At 36.8% G+C, this 15,515-nt stretch overlaps 2 protein-coding genes across 5 annotated transcripts; one reads left to right on the top strand and one right to left on the bottom strand.

The window, feature by feature from the left end:
- Positions 1 to 2,281: 2,281 nt before the first annotated feature.
- Positions 2,282 to 6,346, top strand: krt1-19d (keratin, type 1, gene 19d). The gene is made up of 8 exons (XM_058753970.1): positions 2,282 to 2,744; positions 3,125 to 3,207; positions 3,996 to 4,152; positions 4,789 to 4,950; positions 5,065 to 5,190; positions 5,291 to 5,365; positions 5,522 to 5,664; positions 5,790 to 6,346. Exons 1-8 carry the CDS (start codon positions 2,346 to 2,348, stop codon positions 5,911 to 5,913), a joined length of 1,269 nt encoding a protein of 422 aa, XP_058609953.1. The 5' UTR covers positions 2,282 to 2,345; the 3' UTR covers positions 5,914 to 6,346.
- A 3,016-nt stretch (positions 6,347 to 9,362) lies between these two features.
- si:dkeyp-113d7.1 (uncharacterized protein LOC407709 homolog) lies at positions 9,363 to 13,981 on the bottom strand. Of its 4 annotated transcripts, XM_058753185.1 has the most exons (3): positions 13,341 to 13,981; positions 13,155 to 13,247; positions 9,363 to 11,114 (listed from the first exon to the last, which is right to left on the bottom strand). In XM_058753185.1, exon 3 carries the CDS (start codon positions 10,955 to 10,957, stop codon positions 9,458 to 9,460), a length of 1,500 nt encoding a protein of 499 aa, XP_058609168.1. In that variant the 5' UTR covers positions 10,958 to 11,114; positions 13,155 to 13,247; positions 13,341 to 13,981; the 3' UTR covers positions 9,363 to 9,457. The 4 variants fall into 4 exon arrangements, with proteins under 4 accessions (XP_058609168.1, XP_058609167.1, XP_058609169.1 ...); XM_058753184.1 differs by lacking the exon at positions 13,155 to 13,247; XM_058753186.1 differs by lacking the exons at positions 13,155 to 13,247; positions 13,341 to 13,981 and adding an exon at positions 13,000 to 13,148.
- Positions 13,982 to 15,515: the final 1,534 nt, after the last annotated feature.

Genomic DNA, 15,515 nt, shown 5'->3' with positions numbered 1-15,515 from the left:
TCTCACATTTATGTGTTTTGACGATCCACCCAAGGAGGTCTGTACAAAACCTGGAGAAATCTATCCATCAGCATTCTCAATTCTATTCATCTCACTGGCAGTTGCAGAAATAAGTCCATTACATGCTTATAGGGAACATTTTTGGAACTTGCCTTTCATCATATAATTTCATTTAATGTCATTTAAAATGACTTATTGGTTTTAAATTTGTTTTTAAATTTTAAATGTTTTCCAGTTAAATAACATAAAAACTCCTAATACAAGCTACACTTTTTGAGTAGATATTTTGCAAGTGTATTACGTGCATTTTTTAAATATACAAACATAAAATTAAGATTAAAATAACATTTAAAAATAAGAATTATCAAAACGTAAAACACATTCAAGATACGATCTATGAAAACAAGTCTTAATATCTTATCTTACATAGTTTTGCTCATCTAGTGTACTTATCTTGTTTTTTCAGATATTTTAATATGCCATTTTTGCCATTTAGTGCTAACCACAGTGCTCACACTGACTCTATGAAGCAATAATATTAATAACTGATTCTACTGAAGTATTGGCATTAAGTCACACCCATCACAATTACTCACGTTAAGTCATAGTATTGAATAAAAAGATCAAACGGATTATACTAAAGTAACAATATTAGTCAAACTGCCTGCAATGAGTCCAATTCAGTTGTCCAAAGACAAGACAAGACAAGATAAGATAAGATAAGATAAGATATGATATTGGATAATGTAGCATCGGGTCATTATAGGGTCAGCATACAATGAAAAAGCAGTTAGCATTGCACAATCTTGATAAATATGTTGAAAAGGTACCTAAAAGGTCAAACTGGAATGAAAGATATTTCACTTACTACTAAAATAACAAAAGGCAAACACACAAATCTAGTTATTGTTCCGATGAACATAAACCTCACCTTTCCATCATAATGCTGCTGTACATATGGAAACCGCAAATGTCAAACGCATCAACAGCTGATGTGTTTTCAGCCCAGCCCAGCCAAGCCCATAAAAGAAACGTGGTTTGGTCAGTAAGCAGAATTCATTTTTGTGGTAACATGCCTGTGGAGGCGGCAATGAAAGGTCCTATTTGAAAATAACTGTTGCTAATGGAAACAAGTCTTTAAACTCATGTTTCTAGGAAAACTGCTGTGCTGCAGGGTTCTCTGCACAGGATTTGTTTCTAAAAAAATTTAGCCTGAATTTCAACAACTTTTGCATCTTTAAATGACAAAATAACTAAGAAAAAGTAAAGGAAACACCATAATGCCATAATAAAAGGGGAGAAAGTGTCTATGCAATTTGTATTGCAAAACCATCCTGTGTTCCTATTTATCTTCTTTCAATGCAAAAAAATAACAACGATAATAATAAAATAATGCTGTCAAATGATTAATCGTATCCAAAATAAAAGTTTTTGTTTACATAATATATGTTTGTGTACTGTGTATATTTATTATGTATATATAAATACACACACAAACTGTATATATTTTGAAAATATTTACATGTATATACATTTATATTCTTATATTATATACAAATATATTTAATATATAAACAACATATTTTTCTTAAATACATGCATGTGTTTGTATTTCTATCATAATAAATATACAAAGAATACACACATATATTATGAAATTAATAAAAACTTTTATTTTGGATGTGATTAATCATGATTAATTGTTTGACAGCACTATAATAAAATAAAAATAAATAAATGCTGTTTTCCAGTAAATTTATTTAACATCTTAAAAACAAAATGTATTTACTTTTGAGAAAAAAATCATTTTTTCATCAAAAATCATCATTTTTTGATGAACAAAATACAGTAAAAACAGCAATATTATGATATATTATAACAATTTAAAATAACAGCTATTTATTTTTATATTTTAAAATGCAATTAATTTCTGTGATGCAAAGCTGAATTTTATGCATCTTTACTCCAGTCTTCAGTGTCACATGATCCTTCAGAAATCATTCTAATATGCTGATTTGTGCTTATTACCTTTATAAAATAAGCTATAATTGATAAGATCTTATATCAGTGAACTTTTTATTTTTTCAGAGTGTTTGTGCAACCATTAATGCACACGAAAGTCAAACAGAAGCTGGAAGATTTGCTAAGTGTCATTTATCCTACATTTCAACAGGTGTGACCTTTATGGTTGCTGGAATCATTCCAGTGAATGCAGTGAGATGACATACATGGAATTCCAGGCTGTGTGTTTTATTTTCAAATTCACTCTATAAAAGAAGCTGGCATTCTCCTTCCTTCATTTACTCACCTGACACAGCAGACACAGACAGAAAGTCTTGGTCAACATGGCTTCCACCTACTCCACCCGCAGCAGCTACATGTCCTCCAGCGGCTCGACGCGTATATCCACGTCAAGCGTAGGAAGCAGGAGCGTGAGCACTGTGAGGGCCGGCAGCGTGTACGGTGGTGCAGGAGGTTCAGGGGTCCGCATCTCCAAGGCCACTTACTCTGTTGGAGGTTTCAGCGCGTCAGGATTTGCAGACAATAGCATCACTGCCAACGGGAAACTCACCATGCAGACCCTCAATGACCGTCTGGCTGCTTACCTGGTCAAAGTGCGTTCACTGGAGAAGGCCAACACTGATCTGGAGCTGAAGATCCGCCAGTTTCTAGATGGCAAAACCTCCCCTGTTGCTCGTGACTACAGTGCCTACTTTGTCACCATACAGGATCTTCAGGCTAAGGTAAGGCATTTTATGTTTTTTGAAAGATCCTAAATATAGAGCTAAAAATTACATATGTGACCCTGGACCACTAAACCAGTCAAAAGGGTCAATTTTTTGAATAAATAAGCTTTCCATTGATTTATGGTTTGTTATGATAGGAAATATCATAATATTTACAAAATATCTTCATGGAACATGATCTTTATGATTTTTGGCATAAAAGAAAAATCAATAATTTTGACCCATACAATGTATTTTTGGCTATTGCTACAAATATACCCCAGCGACTTAAGACTGGTTTTGTGGTCCAGGGTCACACACACACACACACACATATATATATATATATATATATATATATATATATAAATAACAATTGTGTTGGTGTATATGTCCAGATCATGGCAGCCATTCACCTGAAGGGTGGAATCCATCTCAGCATTGACAACACCAGCCTGGCGATGAATGATTTCAAAATGAAGTGAGTCTTTCCAGCAGATTCAATGCTTATTGCAGGTTTTCAACACAAGGCATAGCAGAAAATCGACTGATAGCAACATAATGCAGTACGTACATTAAACATGTATAGAATATAGAATAAATGTTTCACATTCTCCAAAGATTAAAACAATATAATTTGTAATAGAACAATGCAAAACAGCAGCATTTTTCCTTGTGGTCTCCAGAGTTATTAAAGTAAAGTAAAGTAAAATAAAATAATAAAACAGTTACTTAAAATAAAATAAATTTTAACTGAAGTCAAGGCAACATTTCTCATTTTTATTTAGTTTAGCTTGATGTACTAAAATAACAAAGCAAAACTTTAATAAAAAATTTATAAAAAACTATACAGACATTTAAAAAAACAAAAAACTAAAACTAATAAAAATGATAAAAGCAACAAAATTACTAAAACATTAAAATAAAAACTTAAAAAACTAACCAATTCAAAATATTAATAATAGCTATAATATTACCTCAGTGATACTAAAATAAGACTGGTGGTCTCATATTTAAATCCCAAAGGTTTCATATTATATCATGAAATTTTGACATTCACAACATTGTTTTAACTGTTAATTGTTTTCTGCAGAAATTATTTATAAAAAATGATTGCATGTTTCGTATAACAATTCTACACTAGAGAATGTATACAATAGCATGAGTGTTGCATTGAATCAGTTTTTTACCTGAGTTTGGAGGCAGGCGTTTTGCGGTAAACTGTCGTGTGTCCAGTGTTAGTGTTTTTAAAGAGCATGTTTCTGACAGATATGAAACCGAGCTGGCCATGCGTCAGTCAGTGGAAGCAGACATTGCTGGCCTGAAGAGGGTGCTTGATGAGCTCAACATCACCAGAAAAGACCTCACCATGCAGATCGAAGGGCTGAAGGAGGAGCTGGTCTATCTGAAGAAGAATCATGAGGAGGTACTCATTAGTAGTAGAATAACATATTATATATACACACACAACCTTAAAATAAGAGATTTTGTACTATAAATGGGTCACTATCAAGTAAGCAAATAATATAATTTGTAATTCAAAAGAATATTAAATTAATAAATATTAAATTAAAAATCTTTAAAAAAATTTTTTTTTAATTAACTAAAACTATTATTAAAAATTGCATAATAGCAGCATTTGCCAATTTAATTAAAATTATATTTTGCTCTGCTCAAGTGAAATTCGGGATATATAAATACACACGCATACAGCATATATTTTGAAAATATTTACATGTATATACATTTATATTATATATAAATATTTAATATATAAACATAACATTTTTCTTAAATATATACATGCATGCGCTTATATTTATATATACACATAATAAATATACACACATATATTATGTAAACTAAAACTTTTATTTTGGATGCAATTAATCGTTTGACAGCACAAATTGAGACATATTTACATCCATTTTTACTGGGGAAAAAAGAGACTAAACATTTTGTATGATTTGTTACAATTGAAGTATTTTTAATGCTGTTAAATATGACAATGTTTACCCATGAGGTTACTTGAGACTTGACATGAATATGAACATATTCTTAGGATATGTTGGGCGCACGCACACAAATGAGCGGACAGGTTCATGTCGAGGTCGATGCAGCTCCACAGCAAGATCTCACCAAGATCCTGGCAGAAATCCGTGAGCACTACGAAACAGTCACAGCGAAAAACCAAAGAGACCTGGAGTACTGGTTCAAGACAAAGGTGAGATTTATCAAAACATACAGGGACAGAAGCCTTTTAATGACCAGATGCTTTTCATGACCGAATGATGTGAGACAGCTTGTTTCAACATAGAATCTCTACTTTTTATTTCAGATGGAAACTCTGAAACAAGAGGTTGTCACCAGCACCACAGACCTGAAAACATCTCGCACTGAAATCAATACGGTCAAATCCACACTACAGTCTTTGGAGATCGAACTCCAGTCCCTCTTAGCTGTGGTCAGTGATACGGAATTGGCCGTTTCTGTGGTGGTGACTCATTAGATTCGTGTTTTAGTATATGACTTTATTCTGAATTTGCATGTTGTTATTACTGTAGAAAGCATCTTTGGAGGCCACATTGAATGACACCAAGAATCGTTATTCCATGAAGCTGTCTGGCTACCAACATCAGGCGAGTAACAAAACTGATAAATCATTTACTCACCCTCATGTCATTCCAAACCTGTATGACTTTTTTTTCTCTGCGGAACACAAGTAGATATTATTCAGTGCATCTTAAAAATGTAAGTTTTAAAGAAACAAAACAACTTGTTTTTTGTGCTCCCAGGTCACCATCCTGGAAGAGCAGATAGTCCAACTCCGTGCCGATCTGGAGCGCCAGCGTCAGGAGTACCAGATACTCCTGGACATCAAGACCAGACTGGAGATGGAGATCGCCGAGTACAAGAGACTGCTGGATGGAGAAGCCACGTGAGTTGATCTGTTCCCTGTCATTCAGATCCAGATAATTCAAAAAGCAGTTTGACAAACGTCCTACCAACACACTACTATTATTACAATGAAAGCCTCACAACTGTTGTTTTTTTTCTCTACAGAGTCAAAAAAACCTCCAGTTCCACCTCGAGGACAAAAGTCATCACAGTTGTGGAAGAGGTTGTAGATGGAAAAGTGGTCTCCAGCTCCACATCCTCATCCATGTCTGACATTCGCAGACTTTGATTGGCTGTAATGCCTGTTTGTGTTTGCAGAATGCACAAAACTGGAAACCAAATAAAATAAAAGAGTTTTATTCCTTTAATTATGCATATTGAGTTCAACTACTTAATCTTAAAAGTGTGATTACATTTTGAATAATAATAATAAAGTCATTTAAAAATATTAATACATTGAATACAACTGTTTTATTAAAAATGAAATTTTATTCTGCTGAAAACGATTACCTTTAATTAGTTTATTTAATTATTAAATTACCTTTTTGCAGAAATTATAGGCCTACAATTCTATCTACATCTAGGGAAGCCAGTATAATTACACATCTTACTTTTAATTTCACATTTTTAAACCCTCATCTATTATCGTTTATTTAGACGTAGGATAAAAAAATATATATTTTAAAAAACCTGAAATTAAAAAGAAAATGGGGAAATGGTAATGGTTACTGGTTCATGATTCTTACACTTTTGTCACATCTTCATTACGTCCAACAATCCACTAGACTAGGCTCATTTTCAATATTTATATTTTTCATGAAATAATGAAGACTTACAGTGCACAAACAGCAGATGGCGCTCCTGAATGTCGAATAAGGTTTGGCTTTCTTTTTTCCCCCCCAGTTTTATCCTCGAAGTTCACCAGCAAACCTGGCTTCATGAACAGTTTCAAAACATTTCTACAGTCTGCTGAGTCTCAAATTCATACAAAGTGGAATGTGATTATACGAAAATTAACCATGGTTTTATTGCAGAATAATTGTAGCAACCATGTTTTTTTTTTGGCGTATTGATTACCATTTGTATAAACAGTTTTACCACAAAGTACAAACCATGGTTAACCTCTGCTTTTGCGACCTTGTAGCCCCTTACAGTTAAATGAGTAGAATTAACTGTCGTAAATATAACAGGCGTAATTACCCTGGATAGCGGTACACGTGCATTTGTTGCTGCCGTAAATCAAACCGCCCTTTTCGCGGAATTTCGTACCCGCTCTTCAAAGCCAGAAAGTAGGTTTGGGAAAGATACAGATGCTAACTTCGACTTATTAGACAATATATTGCAAAGTAAAAACGTACTTACAGTTCCTAATATCTTATGAGCAGATGTGTTGATGACAAACCTCTAATGATGAGGTGACAGCGACCTCTGGTGGCTGACCTAAAAATCCCGGATATGAAAATGATACTGAAGACGGTGGCATCCTACAAAAGTTATTAACTGTTTTTTCACCTCTTTAGGAAATCAAACATCACTTTTAGGTCAATATTAAACATTTAAATGTCAGCTTTTAGATTAAAAACACCTTATAGTTCACGTCAGTAAGCTATATATCCTCGTGGCATTCACTGATGCAAAATACCATAAATATCAGCCAGCAGTGAATACAGATCTGACTCAGAAAACCATAATAGGCAAAACACAGCTTGAAGTCGTTCCGTTTTGTACGCAACAACTCCTCAAAGATGCATTTAGTTTACTAACTGCATGGATAATTACCCTGTAACATCTGGGAGTTCAGTACAAATTTGTATTATCAATCCACATCCTTAAACATAAAACTACTGGCAAGTCATTTCACTGTTCCTTACACGTCTAAATCATTTAGCATTAATGAAGCTTACTTACACAAGCCATGCACGGACAATAAAAACTGCCTGTAAAATAAAAAATAACCATGTGTTGATTTTTACTTGACTTAAAGATGTCAACATCCTTGTTGCCGCAATCTGTCATTTTAACCCAGGCACAGCTAGGGAAAAAAGGATCCAGATCTTTTCAGTTTGTGCTAAGTTTACTTTAGCCTACTTTAGACTGGCTCCCTTGTGAAAGAGTAGACTACTGGGACACCAATTAGGTGATAACCATCCATAATAACTATTTGGAGTCAAACAAAACAAGTTCAGTGATTCTCACAGGACCTGCAAATATCATCAGTGCTGGAGATAAAACATGTGCAGACCCATAGAATTACATTAAAATAAACAGATCAGTACCACAAATTAATATCTATGGGAAGAGAGAGAGATTACAATTTTATCTGTTAAATTCTTGGATGAATTCATTTTGCTTTTATTCATACTCGACCATCCAATTCGCCAATTTCTTAACTCCAAATAACTCCACAGTTGAGAACTTTTTTACAGCTATTAAACTTTACTTTGTGTTGCTGATTAATACTTTTAAAACCCAATTTGATTGAAAACACATGTGCATTCCCGTTTCTCTGTAACAAACACCTCTGTTTAAGAAATTCCACAGAGATGATTGAGCTACAGTCAACAAACTGTTCTAAACATTTTATGACTCATAAGAATGACATGTGAATATAAAAATCACAAAACGTTTGAACAGCAACTGAGACCTAATAAGAAGTGAGAAAGAACCTACGTTCTTCTACCACTTACATTCATCTACATCCATGTAACCCAGTTTTTACTGGATTGGAGGTAGACCAAAACCTACAGGTGCAGAAGTTGTTTAATTTACAGTTTAATTGATGCCGTTTAAACAATCGGCCGCAAAAGTCAAAGATGAGATACTCAATAAATCCCAAAATAGCCACACTTAAACAATCATAAAGTTATTTATGACTAAGCTGGCAACACACACCAGCCTTAAAGAGGTTAGTTCACCTAAAAATGAAAACTCTGTCATTTGCTCACCCTCCAGCTGTTCCAAACCTGTATGAGTTTCTTTTTTCTGTTTAACACAAAAGATGCTTTGAAGAATGTTGGTAACCAAAACGTTGATGGTAGCCAGTGACTTCCATAGCACTTTTTTTCCATCATATGGCTACCGTCAACTGTTTGTTTACCAATATTCTTCAAAATATCTTTTTGTGTTTAACAGAAGAAAGAAATGTATACAGGTTTGGAACAACTTGAAGGTGGGTAAATTATAAAATAATTTTCATTTTGGGGTTAACTATCCCTTTTATAATAAGTATTCCATCTATTTTGTTAACAGATGCACAAGTTAAATCAAAACTGTATTTTGCATTTGTATTTGTCAGCCACTGCTGTAAATAAAGGCATGGGTGAGAAACGTCTTCAAATGCACAATGGAAATACAGGAACTCAATAAATTCTAAATTAAAAAGCAAAAAATAAAAATAACAGCAGATTTTTTGTTGTTGTATTTTTTTTTTTTTTTTACATTAGTTTCTTTAATAATTCATTCCAGTACATGGTTTAAGAATTACATATTATCAATAAACGTGTACACTGAGTATTTTACTGGAGGAAAGAAACTAGAATGGCACTCACTACGACACAGATCAGACAAGATACAAAGACTCTCTGTAAGCTCACTGATCCCAAACATAGACACTTTCAGAAGAGAAAATCAGTCACAACTGTACCCAAAAGAAGATATTAAGAAAAGAAGAGGAGACGTAAGGTATGAAAACATAATGAAACATATATATTTTATAATATATTTATATATATATTGTAGCTTTTATAAAAAAAAAAAAAAAAAAAAAGAGAAAAAAAAAAGAAAAAAGAAAAAAAGAAAAAGAGTAATACTTTTGAGACGTAATGAGGTTTCTTTTAGCTACTATCGTTACTGCGACTGCTGCCACTGCTAAGATCGGGCCGTTCTCTTTTGTGAATCTGCTCGTGTGCTTTGAGATGACCTGATTGGCTGAAATTCTTCCCGCACTGCTGGCAAGTGTACGGCCGTTCGCCCGTGTGAATTTGCTGGTGTGCTTTAAGATGTCCCAAGCGACCGAAACTTTTGCCGCACTGGGTGCAGCCGAACGGTTTTTCCCCGGAGTGAATCTTCTCGTGCGTTTTGAGGACCCCTGAATTGCTGAAAGATTTGCCACACTGGGAGCAGCTGTAGGGCTTCTCGCCCATGTGGATTTGCTGGTGATTGCGGTAACTCGTCTCTTTAGTGAAGCTCTTGCCGCACAGCGAACAGCAGAAGGGCCGCTCTCCCGTGTGGCTCAACTGGTGGGCTTTGAGTTCCTTCGTTTGGCCGAAGCTCTTACCGCACTCGGCGCAACTGAACGGCTTCTCGCCTGTGTGCAGCCGCTGGTGCGAGCGGAGGTCGTCCGCTTTGGTGAAACCCTTCGGGCAGTGCGCGCAAGTGTAAGGTTTTTGCCCCGTGTGGATGAGCTGGTGCCTTTTCAAGTTACCGGCCTGCCCGAAGCTCTTCCCGCACTGGGAGCATGTGTAAGGCCTCTCGCCGGTATGGATGCGTTGGTGGGTCTTCAGGTTACCCAGGGTGCTGAAGTTCTTCCCGCACTGAGTGCAAGAGAACGGCTTCTCTCCTGTGAGGTTGCGAGGTTTGCGTGGAGTCGGCGCATGGCCTTTTGTGCTGGTTTGGTTGTGCGCGGCAGTCGCTTTGCTCGCCTGGACAGACGTCAGTTCATAAAGGTTTCCTGACTGGAAATCCGAGTCCATTTTCCCCATGCTGTCGATGACGGTTTCGGGCCGGAGCTTGTTGAGTTCGGTGCGCAGCTCCGCCATGTGAATGGACTCCAAGCCGTTCATCTCAGTCTTGATATGGCTGGACATAAGGTTGGGTTCGTACTCGGTTTTGATGGCACCGAGCTCGCTGGCGTAGTAGCTGTGGAGGTCTGAATGTTGCTCCGACTTGATGTACTCCAAGCTGTCCGAGACGTGAGTGATGTAGTCGAACACCAGACTGGGTTCGTAGTGTGACTTGTAGGAGTCCAGCTCCGTGCTGTGGAAGGAATGGAGGTCGCTGTGGTGCTCCGATTTGATGTAGTCCAGGCCGCTGATCTCCATCTTGATCTGTTCGGAGCCCAGCTCGGCCGTGCTCAGGGGCTGGATCACGGACAAGTCCACCGTGCGGATGGGGTCGAGGTCAGGCTCGCTTTTGATGCATGGCAGCATAGCCATTGGCTCCACGATCTCGGAGGCCAGCGAGCTGAGCGTCGGCGTGCTACATTCTGATGACAGCATGGTCAGGGTTGGCGTGGTGCACTCTGCTTGTAAAGCGTCAAGCGGCGGCGGCGTGCCGCACTCCGACACCAAATTGTTTAGTCCTAAAGTGATGCATTCCGTCTCCAACTCTGCCATCCTGGTGGAAACTACTCCACCACCTGACAGAAGCGTCTGTTATGAGTATTATACCTTACTTTCACACAGATAGAAGCGGGGTTCCTGAGTGGGGATTGTCACTGCTGCCGCGACACCCTCTGGCCTGGGTTAGGAACAACGGTGATTCGCCTGGCTCCTGGATGAGGAAATAAAAGACAAAAACAATTCAATACATACCATTTAAACATCCAATGAATGTTGCTTTATTTACATACAAAATCATAAAAACTTTGCAAAAGATTTTAAACAATGGAACCAAATTTTGATTTCCTGTTGAAGTGCAACTAAGCTAATGTCACCATAATTTTGTGCTAAGATTGTTGCATTATTGCTCATTTGGGTATAGAATTATGTTTGTTTTTCTTTAATTATTACTTGTAATGACTATTTGAACTAGAATTAACAGGTTGCACTAGTGCAAAAAGCATTATAGATGGAAGAGAACCAACACACACCACAGTTATTACACTGTCAAGTAATTTTGGTTAAAAAAAAACAAACAAACAAACAAAAAAAAAAAACCAGACCTATTGCTTTTTCTGTGGAGGGTGAAAATTAAATCCAATCACAACTATGTTTTTTAAAAGCAGACTTAACATTTATTTTAATTGGCATTTGAACAAGTTTGTAATTTTGGGTATTATATAATTTGCTTTTAGTATGGTCTTTTCTATGTAATGTTTTATGTGTTTTTTTTCTTTCTGTACAACGCTTTGGTCTACCTTCGTAGTTTTTAATGTGCTTTATAAATACAGATTGGGTTGAATTGAGACTTTGTGGACAATTTCATATTTCTCTCTCATTCATTTCCAAACAAACGTTTTTTTTTTAGCACCAATGCAACATTGGGTGTGTAATTGATGCTTTTATCATATGCTGGGATATATAGTTTGGTCACATGTCTGTTTTATCACAAACCAGCTAAATAATATTTTCTGGCTAACTTTATTGCTATTTTTCATAAACCATAAACAAATGCATGCAAACTAGACTGTACCATTAACATTCGCAATCACAGCTTATGAAGCAATTTGTTTTCATGATTATAGTTTAATTGAATAGCTTCAGAGTTTTCCCACTGATAATTATGACTCTATGATGACATTCATATGCACTGATCTCACCAATGCAGTTATTCCAATATGACTTGAATGGAGCTTGTGCAGGACTTAAGCTGTCAAAATGTAATCTACATTAAAGGAAAAAGTTAGCATTTCAAGTAATGCTCAATTAAACACTGATTCACATAATTTGTTATTTTGCATGTACTTCAAAAGTCATTTCAAAATGGCTGTTGTTTGCATAGCTTGAATGCATGTGACAGACATGTTTATGCAAAACACGAAATTACACAAACTCTTTGTATAATTTTGCTCTGCAGAACACTAATAAATGCTTACAGCATGTATCATACGAACGAGAACAATAACCTGACATAAGCGTCTACCCATTAAGATGTCAAAGTCAGTCTGACACATTGCAGAAGCATTACAACCAGATGTTCCCATCATAATTTATTATTAAAGAGTCGCACAAAATAAAAATACGATGCAAATTTGTGAGGGAATAAAACAAAAGCGCGGGATTCAAGCTTATAAGTGTATAATTACAACGTCGTGGCATTTGTGTAATTGCCTGTGCCGACAGATTGAAAGTACACATTTAAGGCCGGCGAAAAACAGAAAGACAACAAAAATAAAAAGATAAAGAAACTTGACGTAAATGTGCGTTGTAAAAAGCTCTTCGATTTTACTGGAGATCACTAAAGCAACTAGTCACGGTAGCTCCGCTAGTTCGCCACGCATCATGCACTTTTCTGCTGCCTTTCTTGAATCTGGCGGCGTTTTTGCACACAATAAATCTTTAGCATTTTTTTTTTTCCCTTACGAGTGAACATTTTAATCCACGACGCCCGGGAACGGAGAACGTGCGATACAAACACAGAACGGGTTGCGAATAGCGGGTATGTCGGCATGCAGGGCGCGTTTCGGTGTTTCCAGCGGTGGTGATGAAGAACATACAAAGGCAGGAGGGTAAAAATGCCACAGCTTCAGCGTGCGCGAGCCAGTGGCCATCTTGTTTGTAGCTGAACGTCGCTGCATCAGCCAACTGAACGATCCGCTGAGGGAAAGTTGAGCCAGCTGCAACTTTTGAACGCAAACATCGACTCGTTCACCTTTGCACAACAATGCAAAACGCTCGCTGCGATAGAAGAGCGTACGTGGTGAGTTGCATGACTTGCGCGGTTCATGCACGCTCTCATCACCACCTATCAGGAGAGACAGGAGGAGGAAAAAAAGGATGAAAATAGCAGAACGCGAATAAAACCGCTCGGGAAAACGCTCGGCGATTTTTTTTTTACCTGTTCATTGCTTTTTTTGCGGCCGTCAGCGGTAAGCGGAACCCACATCAAACCCCTGCCGGACCCGCCACGTCCACCTCGGCCCCAGCGTCCAGCAACCTCCCTGTCGCTCACACTCCTTCTCTCTCGCTCTCTCCTCCCTCTCATTGACTAATTCCGCTTCGTTTTCACTCCCGTTGTCGCTTTCCTCCGGGTTTCAGCCGTTGCACTTCCGTCGTAAAAATGTAAATGCGCGCGCAGCGGTACCGTTCGCTGAACTGCTACTTTGTTTACTTCCTACAAACGCTCGTTTTCGTGCGTGTTATTCGAGGACGAGGCTGAGGTGAATACAACAAACATCTGCACGGACTTAGAACATGTGTTTTGTGCAACCAGATGTGTCGTTCCTTCTCTGGCTAATTTAATGCCATCATCATACATCATCTGAAGGAAGAGACACATCAGCAGTTGCTCAGGACTAGAGAGGAGAATCACATGCTCTGGCACTCCACTGTTGTTTTGGAGTGGATGAATAGTGCATGATTGTTATTAATCGATTATACGTAAATGATGAGACCTGCATTCCATTGCACGGGACAAAGGGGTTGTAATAAAAAAAAATCAAATGAGTGTCAATTATTTTTATGCACAATAGTCCGTATGCGACATATAACCATTGATAAGAGAAAAATGTGAAACGAAATGCATAATGTAATGAATGTAAAATAAAACTAATTATTTCACTTTATTGTATTTTTATGTTATTTGTTATTTATTTAGCCTATTGGAACCAGATGTGATTGTTTTCAAAAGTGGAGGTCTAGAATGGCGTTATGAAGTTTAAAGCTAATGTTAATAATAAATGGAAAATATTATTTGAGTCTGTAAACAAACATACATCACCTTTATGTATAAAATTCCTAGAATATGAATCCTTTTATGAAGAAGGTGCACTTGTACACAAGACATTTCATTAAAATGCATAGTCATCTGATGTAATGATATACAGTGAATGAAATATGAATTATTTGTATGTTTAATTGTATTGCATATATATATATATAAACATCTGATGTTCTGCTCCTCCATAATCAAACCCCAGAGGACAAGACTAAAATTGATCCTCTCTCTGGAGGCAGAGGATGCATATATACACGAGTTGTAGTTAGAAATTTTTAATCTTCTTTCCCAACAGGATTCCCTCCAATAATGTGTTTGTCTCCATTACACTTTTAGACGCACCTTACAGATGACACAACTGTGGGCAATGTGCCAACAGGGCCACAAGGAAACCAATTGAAAAGTTTAAGAGGCTGTAAGACCCGAGATGAGAGATATAATCAATCACCATTAAATGGGAAGAGATTTCAGTAGCTTATTTTACAGTGCCCGTAAAATTGTTCACCATTCGGTCATTTTAATGTTTTATTATTTACAACATTGAGCCAGAGAGGATTTAAATTGACTTTTGACAAAGTTAAAACTATAAGGAAAAGTTCACCCAAAAATTGAAAATTTTCAGTCCATCAATTAACCTCTTTTGAAGTAAAAAGCTGTGCGTTTGTAAGAAACAAATCATTCAAGAAATATTTAACTTCAAACTGTCGCTTCTTGCCAAAACGGAGGACAACAGGGGATAGACTTTTTCACCAGACATAACAGTGTTATTATGGACTTGTATTCTGCCCAAAAGCAGCAGTTTAAAGTTAAAATGACTTAATGATGGATTTGTTACTTACAGACAAGGAGCTTTTTGTTTCACAAGATGTTAACTGATGGACTGGAGCGGTGTAGATAATTGTGATGTTTTTGTCAGCTGTTTGGACTCTCATTCTGACGGCACCCATTCACTGCAGAGGGTCCACTGGTGAACAAGTGATGGATGCTGAATTTCTCCAAATCTTTTCTGATGAAGAAACTCATCTGCATCTTGGATGGCCTGAGGTTTAGAATTTTCATTTTTGGGTTAACTAACCAAAACTTTAAAACTTAACTTTAAAAGCAAAATAGGAGTACATACACTGTATATTCATCCTGTATGTTATTTCATTTGCTGTGAAGGTGCATCTCACAGATGGTAGTATGCAGCAATTTCCACAACTGATACAAATCAAACTGCAAGCGTCACACAGCTGTTACTGTTTAGAACATCACAATAGCATCAAAAACAGGAAGGCTTTTTCAAGTTGCATCTAG

The sequence above is a fragment of the Onychostoma macrolepis genome, chromosome 19 (assembly GCF_012432095.1).
Source record: "Onychostoma macrolepis isolate SWU-2019 chromosome 19, ASM1243209v1, whole genome shotgun sequence".
In the NCBI taxonomy this organism is placed as follows: domain Eukaryota; kingdom Metazoa; phylum Chordata; class Actinopteri; order Cypriniformes; family Cyprinidae; genus Onychostoma; species Onychostoma macrolepis.
Note: the sequence above shows the minus strand (reverse complement) of the source record. Positions and strands in the feature narration are given on the sequence as shown.